The following is a 15,885-nucleotide window of genomic DNA, read 5'->3' on the forward strand; positions in this document are numbered from 1 at the left end:
GTGCCACACGCCCTCACTCCATGAGAGACTCCGGAGAGATTGGGTATTTAATCCGGGACATTGGCACAATGTCTGGTGATAAGGAGCTTCACACCACCACCCCTCCTCCTCTCCTGGAGTGTCTGCTGGTGTCTCGTACACCAAACACTTCATCTATCCCCACAAAAAGAAATCCGTAGGAATGAGACCGGGAGAACGTGTTGACGACGTTACTGTCCCACCCCTCCCAATACAACAGTTGGGGAAAACATTGTCTAAAATTTCTCAGACATCAACCCAAAGTGTGATGGGGCCCCTTAATACTGGAACCATAGTCGTTGCCTGACTGCTAACGGGACATTCTCCAACATTTACAGTAGCACCTGTGTTTCACTGAGAAAGATACAGCAATTTCTCCACTGTGTGTGTAAGGCAGAAGATACAGCCCAATCAGGTGATCGTGAACAAGGCAACCCATACATTTACGGCAAATCTCTGTTGATGGCGGAATAACTACGTCAACCTGTAGCCGTCAACATGCAGCATGCTAAGCAGTGAAAACAACTGTGAAGGTTACCGTAAGGGAAGCCCAGCGTCAAACCCCTCAAGGACTCCTAGCGGGAAAACGGTGCACCTGTAATATTTTTGTCACACACAAATTTTTTTCTTTTTTTCTCCTCTAAATGATCAACAATTTTGCACACTGTATACTACCTCGATATAAGTGAAACTAGACTGCTTCCATTGCTAACGAACTAATTCTCGTAATGTATTAGTTCAGCATTGAGTTTTGTCCTTACCCTGGACAAGTTTCATCAACTGAAAGTGGACGAAGAGTGTACTAGAGACACGTTCTTGCGTTCCCGGAAAAGTCCTGTATGAGGTCTTACACACACAACAGCGATACTGCAGATTTGTGTACCATCCAAATATGTCCCGTCAATGGAGGTCGACTTCAGAGTAGGATCCGTTTCAGTCGCCATACTTTACCATTCATTCCTTGCACTGTTCAGAAAGAATCTGCATGTCGTTTTCTAGGTGACTGCGCAGGAGTTCCGCAGTATTTGTCTTCCGGAAGACCGCAAGAATACGTCTGTCGTAAACTGCTCACCCACTGCCTCTGAGCTGACTGATTTTGATGAAATTCCTCACAGAGATAAGACGCATTTCAAGGTCGAAAGATAGTCTCGCATCAATACGCTACGCAAATACGGTAGTTCCTTCGTTTCAGTTGAGGCGGTACAAACCTCGACCCTCTATACAGTATACAGTTGACGATACATCACATAGTTTTTAATTCTTCCCTTCCTCGTACCATTTGTGGATGGACTGGAGGATAGCTGCCCATGAGTATATTGCCATACGCTCCCAAGTCTCCCTTATCTTCCACTTATAATCTTCACGGAAAACTTTTTTTTTCAGTCCACCTTTAGGCTTGATTCTCTTTATTTTGATATCAGTCTCTCGTGACAAGCTTTCTGACTTTTTCGAGCGTTTTCCACATAGTATCCTGAGCACAGTCCTAAAGGTCTAAACCTTCTACTTACACCGAAAGCAGTGCATATAAGTTCAAAGCTGCCACTCGATCTCCGGACAACTTGTGTTAGATGATGGAGCTCCCTCTTCCTGTAACGTAATTACCACAATGGAAATGTTTTGAAAATTCGAGTTAATTCAGAGGGATGTCGACAGTTTGCAAACGGATTGCGAGGGAGAATGAATTTGGTACAAAATGTATCATCTGCCACACATTCCGTGGTAGTTTTCAGAGTTGAAAGCAATGATGTCAAAACTGATGGAAGGTGATGTTACGACAGGAACAGTTGTTAGGCGAGCGTGCACATCACAAAAGCTGTAGATCAGTACATACTGCAACTAGCGAAAAAGAACTGATCCCTTTACTTTACATCTATGGTCACAAAATATTTTGTCAACAAATTACCTGTTTCGGTCTATAATGACCATCTTCAGATCTGCAGCAAAATATGGGAAACATAAATACATTAGCTGATTGTCTACAGCTTAAAACAATAAATAGACTAGAATAAAAAGTACTACTGACACATATGCATTTGTGCGCCTTTAAGTATGAAGAGGCATACCTGTTTTATAAAAACAATGTCCTAATGTCCTGCAGCTATAGTGGCATCGTCAAATGTTAAATGCAAAATCAGCACCAGCATCGTCAAATATATATAAACAACTCTTCCTCTTTTTAACAATCTAACTTTTGTCGTGTTCTATTTTTATTACTGTAATGCCTCTTATACCTTTTAAGCCCATTACAGATTTTACCGATTGTATCCCCCCTTTACTATTTTACGCTATTCAATTAATCATTGAAGACTTGTGTATACCTACGGTAGCGACATCTGGTGAACCTACAACACAAACATCTTGTGGCTACTGTACGGCAGTTTGTTTTGAACAGTGGTGCTGCTGACAACATGACTCGTGCATATGCTGTTATTTATATATTTTTACGATGCTGGTGCGGTCTTTTCATTTAACATTTGACGATGCCACTATGGCTGCAGTACATTAGGATATTGTTTTATAAAACAGGTATGCCTCTTCATACTTAATGGTGCACAAATGCATATGTATGTCAGTAGTACTTTTTATTATGGTCTGTTTATTGTTTTGAGCTGTAGACAATCTGCTAATGTATTTATGTTTCCCATATTTTGCTGCAGATCTGAAGATGGTCATTATAGACCGAAACAGATAATCTGATGACAAAAAAATTTTGTGACTATAGACGAAAGTAAAGGAAATTTATTCTATATACGGGTCACTGTTTTATTTGCGAAAATGTTGCAGCTTGTGAAAGCTCATGCACAGATTTCTTCAGATCTGCGTTGTCAGTAGTGCATCCATGTACCCACGTTTCCCACAAAGCATTTCATAATGACTGTAGAGCGGTGGACTTCGTCTTGGGCAAAGTCCATGAGGTAACCGTGCTACACTGCAGTCGTGAATTGAGCAACAAACTGCAATGAGGCACAGTAGGTCGGCTTGACGGAGGAGGTAGAGAAGATACAAAGAAGAGCGGCGCGTTTCGTCACAGGGTTATTTGGTACGCGTGATAGCGTTACGGAGATGTTTAGCGAATTCAAGTGGCAGACACTGCAAGAGAGGCGCTCTGCATCGCGGTGTAGCTTGCTCGCCAGGTGTCGAGAGGGTGCGTTTCTGGATGAGGTATCGAATATATTGCTTTCCCCTACTTATACCTCCCGAGGAGATCACGAATGTAAAATTAGAGAGATTCGAGCGCGCACGGAGGCTTTCCGGCAGTCGTTCTTCCCGCGAATCATACGCGACTGGAACAGGAAAGGGAGGTAATGACAGTGGCACGTAAAGTGCCCTCCGCCACACACCGTTGGGTGGCTTGCGGAGTATAAATGTAGATGTAGATGTAGATGTAGATGTAATGTTCTTAGATGAACTCAGATGCATTGTGACGAGCGATTCTGGATACTGTATAATGAATTAAAGCAGAACCCCGCCCACCTGGGATCTGTGATAACACTCTTGTGGCGGGCAACCTGCAACGTGGTTTATAAGAGCCATTATAAGTGGTTTGAATTATTCCAATACACGTTTGTACAGAGTGTTTACATGGGCCACAAGTATTTTCACCTGCTATATTCTATTTATTATGTTCATTTCTGCACGGAAACATAAAGATTCAAGGTCTTAGAATGATACAATGAAACGTATGCAGAATGGGGAGTGCAGTTCTATTTATGAAATAGTTGACTGGGTAACAGTGTCTGCTATTTAAGCAATATAATAGCGACACTACTGTTGTCACTGCGTCTTTCTCAACTGCATACGAATATTGATACTCTGAAACAATATTTGCAAATCTGAAGCTTAATGCTTCTGTACAAGTGAACACTAGCACCGGCTACAGACTTACTGCCCGATGTAGTTCTCTACAGAAGACTTTGGCTGTCACCGCAGTAGATCTACAGCATTCGAATATCAAACTTTTATACTTAAACATCACCAATTCGAACATTCATTTGATGATTATTTATCCAGGAGCTGTCAATGTGACCTTTCTGACGGTGACAACTTATTGACAGTATAAATATAGATTTCCTCCGGTTCAGTTTGACAGTACAGCCCGTTGCTACTAGCCACGCAAGAAGCATGGTTGTCATGGCTTTGGGGCTTCTGACGATGATTAATTCTACATGGTGACCGTTTTACTGCTTGTGTCGTGAGGAACCATCGCCAGAGTCGCGTCTCTAAAGACTGGTTTACACTGGGCCAGTAATCGTAATCGTGTGTCTACAACGTTGCTCAGTTTCGTAGCTTAGTAAAATGGTTTAGAAGGACTGGTCCAGTAAGTTGGATAGTAGCAAGTCGAAAAACTTCATCCGCCGCAACTGAATTATTGGCACGCTCTTGGACAGGTGTGAACACCATCTGCTTAGTGAAATGAATTGTTTGTGCACTTTCATTCCACTCTCTCTCTCTCTCTTTTCAGTCATAGTTTTGTAGTGGACCGGTAGCATGACTCGTTGAAGTGATGTTACGACGGTTAAGTCTGTTACTGTTTAGGTTAAACAGACGTGCTTGTGGAATGTGCATTGTCCCAATGGAAGCTCCACGCAAATGTCTTCGACCAACCAATTTTAGTGCTGATTTTTTCTTCTTTACATTTTTAATCTCTTCTTTCACTTCTTCTAGCGTAAGCTGTGCTTCAGTATGTGTTAATAATTTACAATCGATCTGCGAATCATTCTCTACAGCAAGTGACATTTGACCACCAACGGAACCGTCTGTGAACGCACTCTCCCTGCTTGCAGTTCTCTAGTTCAACAAAGTCACTAACAAGGCTGGTTTACACTAGGCCGTAATTTAGTCACTTACCAAGTGATTTAGTAGCCCTACGTGACGGCTAAATTTCAAGTTCACACATGATTTAGTTGGTAGTCAAGCGTAGGAAGGTGTAGAGTGTGAATTGCAACATTATTCGGAGAGAGAGGGCTAACTAAGCTAAACATCTTATAGAAATGGCTATACTGGAAGAGGTGGAAGAATAAATTGAAACTATAAGGAAGAGAAAGAGAATGTGGATACGAAAATGGATTGGCTGAAGAGGCACGGAGCATTCAATGTGCTCCTGAAAGAGCTCGAAATTGAGTACTGGCCTGATGATTTTGATTTTCTTTTAATTTCCTGATCAATCTCCTTCTCCTGAAACCCTGCTACTCCCATCGTCTTTCCCATCTCTGTGATTGCGGCTGCGTTGGCTATTTTACACTGAGACGACAAAAGTCACGGGTTGACGATATGCACAAATACAAAAAATGGTTCAAATGGCTCTGAGCACTATGGGACTTCACATATGAGGTCATCAGTCCCCTAGAACTTAAAACTACTTAAACCTAACTAACCTAAAGACATCACACACATCCATGCCCGAGGCAGGATTCGAACCTGCGACCGTAGCAGTCGCGCGGTTCCGGACTGAAGCGCCTAGAACCGCTCGGCCACCGCAGCCGGCGCACAAATACAGAGGTACAAATACAGTGTAGTATCGCGTACACAAGGTATAAAAGGGCAGTGCATTGGCGGAGCTGTCATTTGTAGTCTGGTGATTCATGCATAAAGATTTCCGAAGTGATGATGGCCGCACAATGGGAGTTAATAAACTTTCAATGCTCAGTGGTAGTTGGAGATAGAATCATGGGACATTCCATTTCGAAAATTGATTGGGAATTCAATATTCCGAGATCGACAGTGTCAATAATGTGCCGAGAATACAAAATTTCAGGCATTACCTCTTACCACGGACAACACAGTGACTGATGGCCTTCACTTAACGACCGAGAGCAGCAGCGTTTGCATAGAATTGCCAGTGTTAACGGACAAACAACACTGCGTGAAACAGCGGCAGAAATTTGTGTGGGACGTACGACGAATGTATGTTAGGGCAGTGCAGCGAAATTTAATTTTAATGGGCTATGGCAATGGACAGACGACGCGAGTGTCCTTGTTAAAAGCACGCTTCGCCTGCAACGCCTCTCGTTGGCCCGTGAACATATCGGTTGGACCCTAGACTGGAAAACAGTGATCTGGTCAGATAAGTCCTGATTTCAGTTGGTAAGATCTGATGGTAAGATTCGAGTGTGGCGCAGACCCCACGAAGCCAAGGAGCCAAGTTGTCAACAAGGCACTGTACAAGCTGGTGGTGGCTCCATAATGGTGTGGGCTGGGTTTACATAGAATTTACTATGTCCTTTGGTCCACCTGAACCGATCACTGACTCGAAATGTTTATGTTCGTCTTCATGTTTCTAAACGACAGAATGTTCGTGGTAGACAATGCGCCATGTCATTGGCCACAATTGTTCGCAATTGGTTTGAAGGACATTCTGGACAATTCGAGCGAATGATTTGCCACTCAGATCTCCCAACATAAATCCCATCGAATATTTATGGGACATAACTGTGAGGTCAGTTCGTGCACACTATCCTGCTTCGATTTTCTCAATTATGGACGGCAGTAGAAGCAGCATGGGTCAGTATTTCTGCTGGGACTTCCAACGACTTGTTGAGTCCAAGTCGAGTAGCTGCATTATGCCTGGCAAAAGGAAGTCCGACACGATATTAGGAGATATCCCATGACTTTTGTCACCACAGTGCAATTTGGTATAGTGGACATTTCACGTGCCACAAGCACTCCAGTTGTATGTAAAGAGAAACAAATTTAATCGCTGTATCGTCACTCCAACGAGTCATGTTGCTGATCCACTAGAAACAGATAATTGAAAGGAGAGAGCGGAACAAACGTAGACAGTTATGCGGCGTACTAAACAGACTGTTTTCAGACGTGTCCAGCGGCGGGCTAGTGGTAAGTGAGCTGGGATGGGGGGAGCTACTTGACATGCTACTATTCAAACCGTTTCACTTACCACCGTTACTAAATAATGTTGTTAAGATATTTTCACTTACTATATCACTCGTCATTTGACCAAATTATTGGCCTAGCGTGAATCAGCCTTAAGTCACTCGCCGCTTCACTAAATTAGTGGCCTAGTGTTAAGCGGTCTTAAGGTCCCCCCACACGTTCCGGTATACCTGTAAAGGTGAACCGGAGCGTGTCTACCAACAAAAGTGTGCAGGCGTACACGACTGTACAGTCGACCACAGAAGAATCGAAATGCGATTCTTTGTACATGTGCAGGTGTCCAGACCGGAGCGGGGCTGCGAGTCGCCTGCCCAAGTTTCAGGTCTAGAGCTCTCAGTTCGCCCTACGTCTTCGCGTCAGCACGTCAGAAGTTCAAATGTGAGTTCTGTTGTTGTTTTCGTTGTGCTAATCTGTAGTGCAGTTAGTAGTGTCATTTGTTTTGGGGGTAGTGTGCTCATTTGTCCACATGTCAAATCTTAAAAGGAACAACACCAGTGAGGAACCTTATTTATCGCATGTAAAAAGTAAGGAGTACCAAAGCGTGAAGCAGCTTACACAAAATTGGAGAAAATAGCAAGTAAAAACCCTGCTACAGCTAACAAGTTTTCCTCAGTTGATGCTATGGACGCAACTGAATTTGGAAAATTCCCATTCCACGGTTTCCGTAGCATATGTACGCCACAACTGTGTAAGTAAACCTGTGCAGGTAACCTGTACGGATAACCAGAAACGTGGGTGATGTCAATAACATCAAATTGTAATAACGAATTTTTTTAGCAGCGTGATAAGTAGGGGGACTGCTGTAGCGCACATTTGCTCAATCCGTTGGCGTGAACAGAATGAGAAATGTCCACTACGCCAAACACAGCCTGGAACGTGGCAGTCACAGAGAACATTGAGTCTTGACCTAGGCGGACATCAAGAACAGCACAAGAAGATCACTGCATATACTGTAAGTTTATATTGACAGTTGTGCACCTTGTTGAACGTTGCCACTGCGATGTAAATAAATAGGAAATAATGTAGCAGAAATTACAGTGAGTCAAGCTTTATTTTCCTGAAATGTATTTTAGTTCATAAACTAGCTTTTAAGTCTCAAAAAATGTCAGCTGAGGCTATTTAGGCTTCAAAACTAACTCCTGTGACAACAGGACAACACTTGGAAAAAGAGAAGACGCTAGCTGTCAAGTCTCAACTAATGTCATGTGAGGCTACTTACGCTTGGAGCTAGCGTCTCTTCTTCTTTTTCTAATACATACAATTTCACGAACTACCCTTTTACTAATATTAATAAAAGAGACTCTATTGTAGCAAATGTTAGTACAAAGGAATATCAATTTTTATTCATACAATGAAGGCTTTCACAACCGGATAGTACTGTTGTTGATAATTCTTCCGGGTTATATGGCCGTGGTCCATGGAATTCTTCTATTCCTAACGTTTCGTCCAATACTACGTTGGACATCTTCAGAGGTATCGCTGGTCCCGCTGAGTCAGTCGGCAGGACTCAGCAGGACCAGCGATACCTCTGAAGATGTCCAACGTAGTATTGGACGAAACGTTAGGAATAGAAGAATTCCATGGACCACGGCCATATAACCCGGAAGAATTATCAACAACATCAATTTTTATATTTTATATCTAAAAGCAGTGTAATTAGACATTAGACACATTTTCACAGATACAAACCTTTGCAATACTATTATGAATTTACTGCATCACGTGGGCTTGAAGAGCATTACAAATCTATCTTATATTAGCTCTGGTGTAGGAAAAATACACACCGAGTTCCGTATCTAACTTTCTCAAACTTCTACCATTACCTGTTTTTATATTAGTCATAACAAAAAATACACTTTCACACGAATATGTTGTAGAAAACCGTAGCAAAACAATGCATGCTCTTTTAATTAGATGAGGGTATTCTTGCTGATTAGAAATCCAGAAGTTGCATAAATCAACAAGTTATGTTCCCAAATATACAAATGCGTGAAAGGATCTCTTATCCAGTCATACTGGTTTATATCTTGTGTTGCGACATATCACCCACTCTTTCAATTGCACTAAATGATCGTGAATCAGTGGTTATATTTTGTTACTAACTGCATGTTTAAATGTCAATGGAAGCATTTAAAAAGTGTTTACATTTGCTTTTCTCAGACATACCTCAACTTTATCTTTTAAGGATGCAGTTTTATTTGTGGCGGTAAGGAGATTTGCACTCTTACCTTGTTGACTAGCATTTGCCTTATTGAGTATTTCAAATAAATCAGAAAAGAAAGCTAGCTTTGTGTTCCAGAGCTCGTCCTTTATTGCATCCAAAAAGTCAGTTTTGTATTCTTGTTCAAATAATTTCAGCATTCCCTTCTTAAGTTCATACGCAAGACTGAGTATACCCACTCTGGATAACCAGCAGAATTCTGTATGAAGATGGAGGTTACATTGTTGTGTTCCTAGCGCCTCACATATTTGAGGAGAAAATCTTGACTTGAGATGCCTGCCCTTAACGCAATTCATCATTTTAACAGTCTTGTCCATAAGTGATCTCAAATCCTTTCCAATTGTTTTTGCTATGAGCTCTTCACTATGTGCAAAGCAGTGCGCAATAATCAAGTTTTCGTTTCGTTGTTTCGCAAGCGTGATGGATTCTTTTATGGAACCTGTTCATTGGATGTTCTCCATCTATACATATGCCGACACAATTCTTCCATCACAAATTCGCTGTTTTCTTACTTAAAAAATGTCTTTCTCTTTGGTGGTTAAGTGAATTACCTTGCAACAGGGATACTGTTCAGCTATTTTTTCATCATCAGTGAAAATTCATTACAAAAACAAGCTGAGCTGAGCCACCTACATCGGTAGGTTCATCCAGCTGAATTGTAAACATTAAATTTGTTTCATCAACTCGAGTTTTAACAGATTGTTCAATGTTTTCAGACATACGCTGAATAGGTCTTCCAAATGTAATATCACCAAGGGAATTTTTTTCACATTACGTTCATACTCAGGACCAAACATTGTTTTCACTATAGCACAGCAAGGTGGAATGATGGCTTTCTCCGCAATTACAGGAGGCAGCGCTTTATTTGCAGTAATCTCAGTTACGAGATAACCAGCTTCATGAGTTTTATCAGAGGTTTTAAATTTCTTGATAACCAAGTAACTCTGCTGATCCTTTTGTCTTAGAAGTTTTTTGAAAAAATCAAAAGTTTTTCCCTGAAAATGTTTGTGTTTTGTTGAAATATGGCGTAGCACTTTATTCGGTACCATGCTTGCATTGGGAAGCTCTTCTTCACATATCACACCCTCCGGCATAGGACGTCCTTCATCTCCACACCATATGAACCCTAGTTTTAAGTATTCTTCATTATACAGGCTCACTCTAGTGTTCTTGTTACTGCATCATGGCGCGGAGCAAACGGCGGATGACAGGAACTATTTGATAGTTACTCTGTATCTACACAAGTTTCAGACACACTGCTTAATTGTTACTCTGCATCTGATGTTTCATAAACTGCCCAAGCTCTGTTTCTGACAATAAATGTATCCGTTTCTGATGACTCTGTAAGTTATATCATTTTGAAAGAAGTAAAATAACGACACGTGCCACTAACGAAACAAAAAAATTGTCTGAAGAAAGAGTGTACCGACAGTCTTCCACTGTCGCCGCTGGAAGAGTTTTTTAAGACACGGGCAGACAGAGAACGCCAGCAGAAGAGACACATCTATAATCCATTCATCATAAGTAAACAAACACAAACGCAAAGATTGGTCAGAAGGTGTTTTTACACTCTTGGAAATAGGTACTACTTGTGTATTACATACACTCCTGGAAATTGAAATAAGAACATCGTGAATTCATTGTCCCAGGAAGGGGAAACCTTATTGACACATTCCTGGGGTCAGATACATCACATGATCACACTGACAGAACCACAGGCACATAGACACAGGCAACAGAGCATGCACAATGTCGGCACTAGTACAGTGTATATCCACCTTTCGCAGCAATGCAGGCTGCTATTCTCCCATGGAGACGATCGTAGAGATGCTGGATGTAGTCCTGTGGAACGGCTTGCCATGCCATTTCCACCTGGCGCCTCAGTTGGACCAGCGTTCGTGCTGAACGTGCAGACCGCGTGAGACGACGCTTCATCCAGTCCCAAACATGCTCAATGGGGGACAGATCCGGAGATCTTGCTGGCCGTGGTAGTTGACTTACACCTTCTAGAGCACGTTGGGTGGCACGGGATACATGCGGACGTGCATTGTCCTGTTGGAACAGCAAGTTCCCTTACCGGTCTAGGAATGGTAGAACGATGGGTTTGATGACGGTTTGGATGTACCGTGCACTATTCAGTGTCCCCTCGACGATCACCAGTGGTGTACGGCTAGTGTAGGAGATCGCTCCCCACACCATGATGCCGGGTGTTGGCCCTGTGTGCCTCGGTCGTATGCAGTCCTGATTGTGGCGCTCACCTGCACGGCGCCAAACACGCATACGACCATCATTGGCACCAAGGCAGAAGCGACTCTCATCGCTGAAGACGACACGTCTCCATTCGTCCCTCCATTCACGCCTGTCGCGACACCACTGGAGGCGGGCTGCACGATGTTGGGGCGTGAGCGGAATACGGCCTCACGGTGTGCGGGACCGTAGCCCAGCTTCATGGAGACGGTTGCGAATGGTCCTCGCCGATACCCCAGGAGCAACAGTGTCCCTAATTTGCTGGGAAGTGGCGGTGCGGTCCCCTACGGCACTGCGTAGGATCCTACGGTCTTGGCGTGCATCCGTGCGTCGCTGCGGTCCGGTCCCAGGTCGACGGGCACGTGCACCTTCCGCCGACCACTGGCGACAACATCGATGTACTGTGGAGACCTCACGCCCCACGTGTTGAGCAATTCGGCGGTACGTCCACCCGGCCTCCCGCATGCCCACTATACGCCCTCGCTCAAAGTCCGTCAACTGCACATACGGTTCACGTCCACGCTGTCGCGGCATGCTACCAGTGTTAAAGACTGCGATGGAGCTCCGTATGCCACGGCAAACTGGCTGACACTGACGGCGGCGGTGCACAAATGCTGCGCAGCTAGCGCCATTCGACGGCCAACACCGCGGTTCCTGGTGTGTCCGCTGTGCCGTGCGTGTGATCATTGCTTGTACAGCCCTCTCGCAGTGTCCGGAGCAAGTATGGTGGGTCTGACACACCGGTGTCAATGTGTTCTTTTTTCCATTTCCAGGAGTGTATCTTATCACTAAGTTATGTTAAATGAAACTTTAAGATATTCAAATGTGTTAACTGCCATCAACGTTTTTCTTAATCACGCTTTAGCTTCGTAGTTTTTATTTCAAAAATCGTGTACAGTCACAGCCTCTGCAACGTTGAGCTCTGATTGTCACGCTGTTAATGCGCAGTATAAAAATGGCTGAGGCTACTTTCTGTTCCGTAGTGGAACACGAACGTGGAACACGGTTAAAAAGTGCCGATAAATAGGCTGTTTTTAATGTTTTTCATAAATTTACGAAGACAATCGGCTTGGAAGTTTTCCCAGCGATGTATATACTACAGATGATGATAATTATCGATGTATTATGAAAGAGTGTTCATAAAAGTTGTTTAAATTAAGAAAACATAACACTTTAATTTTTAAGGCAAAAATGAAAAACCAAATCCTCTTTATTTGGACTCTGTCCATCGTTTTGTACAGCAGAGGTAGATACGTATCATAGAAACGAAAAACAATCATTTTCACAGCATCGAGCACATCATACAAATGCTACATTTTTACTTTTGCTGGGATATAGAACGGCTCGTCATAAAACAAGAAGAGAAAATGCTGCGCCTGGTTGGCTCCGTGAATTCTGATGTTGGTAGGCTCATTAACAACGTAGCAGGTGACTCTTCCAGAACTGAAATGTATTTCTCGGATTCGGATGAGGAAGGAGCTAAGAGATTACCAGACGACTGACTGTAAGTGATACCTTTAGTGGCTTCAGTATTTAACTATACTGTGCAATCCTTCAATACTCTCTTACGTTACATACAGCTTATGCAGAAAAATTACCCTGTGGTTAAGTCAGGAATTTTCATCATTCTTGTTTTTAGACTACTTGCCATTAAAATCGCTACACCACGAAGATGACGTGCTACAGACGCGAAATTTAACCGACAGGAAGAAGATGCTGTGATATGCAAATGATTAGCTTTTCAGAGCATTCACACAAGGTTGGCGCCAGTGGCGACACCTACAACGTGCTGATATGAGGAAAGTTGCCAACCAATTTCTCATACACAAACAGCAGTTGACGGTCGTTGCCTGTTGAAACGTTGTTGTGATGCCTCGTGTAAGGAGGAGAAATGCGTACCATCACGTTTCCGACTTTGATAAAGGTCGGATTGTAGCCTATCGCGATTGCGGTTTATCGTATCGCGACATTGCTGCTCGTGTTGGTCGAGATCCAATGACTGTTAGCAGAATATGCAATCGGTGGGTTCAGGAGGGTAATACGGAACGCCGTGCTGGATCCCAACGGCCTCGTATCACTAGCAGTCGAGATGACAGGTATCTTATCCGCATGGCTGTAACGGATCGTGCAGCCCCGTCTCGATCCCTGAGTCAACAGATGGGGACGTTATCAAGACAACAACCATCTGCACGAACAGTTCGACGACGTTTACAGCAGCATGGACTATCAGCTCGGAGACCATGGCTTCGGTCACCCTTGACGCTGCATCAGAGACAGGAGCGCCTGCGATGGTGTACTCAACGACGAACCTGGGTGCACGAATAGCGAAACGTCATTTTTTCGGATGAATCCAGGTTCCGTTTAGAGCATCATGATGGTATCATCCGTGTTTGGCGACATCGCGGTGAACGCACATTGGAAGCGTGTATTCGTCATCGCCATAGTGGCGTATCACCCAGCGTGATGGTATGGGGTGCCATTGGTTACACGTCTCGGTCACCTCTTGTTCGCATTGACGGCACTTTGAACAGTGGATGTTACATTTCAGATGTGTTACGACCCGTGGCTCTACCCTTCATTCGATCCCAGCGGAACCCTACATTTCAGCAGGATAATGCACGACCGCATGTTGCAGGTCCTATACGGGCCTTTCTGGATATAGAAAATGTTCGACTGCTGGCCTGGCCAGCACATTCTCCAGATCTCTCACCAATTGAAAATGTGTGGTCAATGGTGGCCGAGCAACTGGCTCGTGACAATACGCCAGTCATTACTCTTGATAAACTGTGGTATCGTGTTGAAGCTGCATGGGCAGCTGTACCTGTACACACCATCCAAACTCTATTTGACTCAATGCCCATGCCTATCAAGGCCGTTATTACGGCCAGAGGTGGTTATTCTGGGTACTGATTTCTCAGGATCTATGCACCCAAATTGTGTGAAAATGTAATCACATGTCAGTTCTAGTATATTTGTCCAATGAATACCCGTTTATCATCTGCATTTCTTCTTGGTGTAGCAATTTTAATGGCCAGTAGTGTAATTACAATAGTACGTTAGCTAAACAAGATGTTACAGCATGTGACCAACAGATACAAATACACCGCTGAAACAGCAACAGGTGCTATGACACTTCTCAGAGAAGTTGATTACGAATTTGTCTGCCTCTTAGAGCTGTGGTCTGATGTAGGGTGCTAGTAAAATTCGACTGTAGTAGCATATCATTGCAAGGGAGGAATGCTACTGAGGTCCATGATATAACATCGAATTTTCTGTCTGGTCTGGAAAAAAAATTAAACAACACCGTGAAGAAAGAGTGCAGAAACACACCAACACAGGCAAATGTTTGTGATTCTATATCTATCAAAGCAGTTTCACTGTTAAAAGGGTGCAACGAGGAAGAAGCTGACGGGGCAGATGGCTGCATGAGAGGGACGCTTGATCCGTGCTAAGAAACGGTTTGAGCTAGAGTAGTTTAAAATTTTTGTAGAGTAATGAACGAAATGAAAAGCAGGTCTCAAATGTATCATGACATGTCATCTGACATTAACTTCTTGACAGGAACCCTCAGAAATGAAAGCTCCGTACCTTAGCTTAAAAATGGGCAGCTGATTTTGGCGCCAAGTATAAAACAAACATTGTTTTAGTGGAGATATTTACCGAAATAGCTGCTTTCAATTTCTAAATGAAATATCCGAATAAAAGAAGCTCACGACATCCCATTTGACATTTTGATGGTTTCTTGAAAGTATAGGTTATTTAAACATAGCTTTGGGTATATTTGTGACAATACCAGTGACTGCAGCATATTTTGAACGCCGTTTCAGCGAATTAAAATGATAAAAAATTGCTTAACGTAGAGTATTGGTTAAAGCACAGTGTCAGATTTATCTGCCTTATACACAGGCTACGTCACAGGTAAAAAAACATGATTTCCATGACATAGTCAATGTACTGGCTTCGCTCAAAGCAAGGAAATACAAAGTAAACTTAATATAAGAATCATTTCTGTAAATGGATATTTTCTCTACTGTTAATCATAGCCTTTTTACTCTTTTCCGAACTAATAACTTATACGCTAGTAATAATCAGTGAGGAGCAAATACACTAAAACTAATGTACAATAGCTACCATAAACAACAAAATAGAAGTTTTGTTTATTTAAAACATTTTAGAATGTCTATTAAGTTTGTAGTTTATTTTTTACAATGCTACATTTAATTTGTTGGTGCAATATTCTTCATTAAAAATTGCAGAACAATAGTTTTATGGGTGAGGGAAGGGAGGTGTTGGCCTAAGGGTGGCAGCTTTCAGTTCTGCTAAAGACACAGGATCACCTCAGTATAGCTCTGGTTGCAAGATAAACTGTAATTTGGCGTTTATCCAATAAAAATAGTGCTTACCTTGTTCCTCGCTACTTAATTCACTCATTGACTGGCTTTACCATTTAAAAAATAATAATTTCTCAAAGATAAATGAGGTACCAGTATTGGAAAAAGTTGTAGGGA

At 42.8% G+C, this 15,885-nt stretch overlaps 1 protein-coding gene across 3 annotated transcripts in view; it reads left to right on the forward strand.

The window, feature by feature from the left end:
* The window catches only part of LOC126184933 (glycine receptor subunit alpha-2), a 476,927-nt gene that overhangs the window by 411,242 nt on the left and 49,800 nt on the right, over nt 1-15,885 (forward strand). For 2 of the 3 annotated variants that reach the window (XM_049927604.1, XM_049927606.1), the window contains one exon: nt 7,186-7,287. The exons of the other annotated variant lie outside the window; for it this stretch is intronic. In XM_049927604.1, the coding sequence (XP_049783561.1) occupies nt 7,186-7,287 (102 nt within the window). The remainder of the gene's footprint in view (nt 1-7,185; nt 7,288-15,885) is intronic. 3 annotated transcript variants of the gene reach the window in all.

The sequence above is a fragment of the Schistocerca cancellata genome, chromosome 4, assembly GCF_023864275.1.
Source record: "Schistocerca cancellata isolate TAMUIC-IGC-003103 chromosome 4, iqSchCanc2.1, whole genome shotgun sequence".
NCBI lineage: Eukaryota > Metazoa > Arthropoda > Insecta > Orthoptera > Acrididae > Schistocerca > Schistocerca cancellata.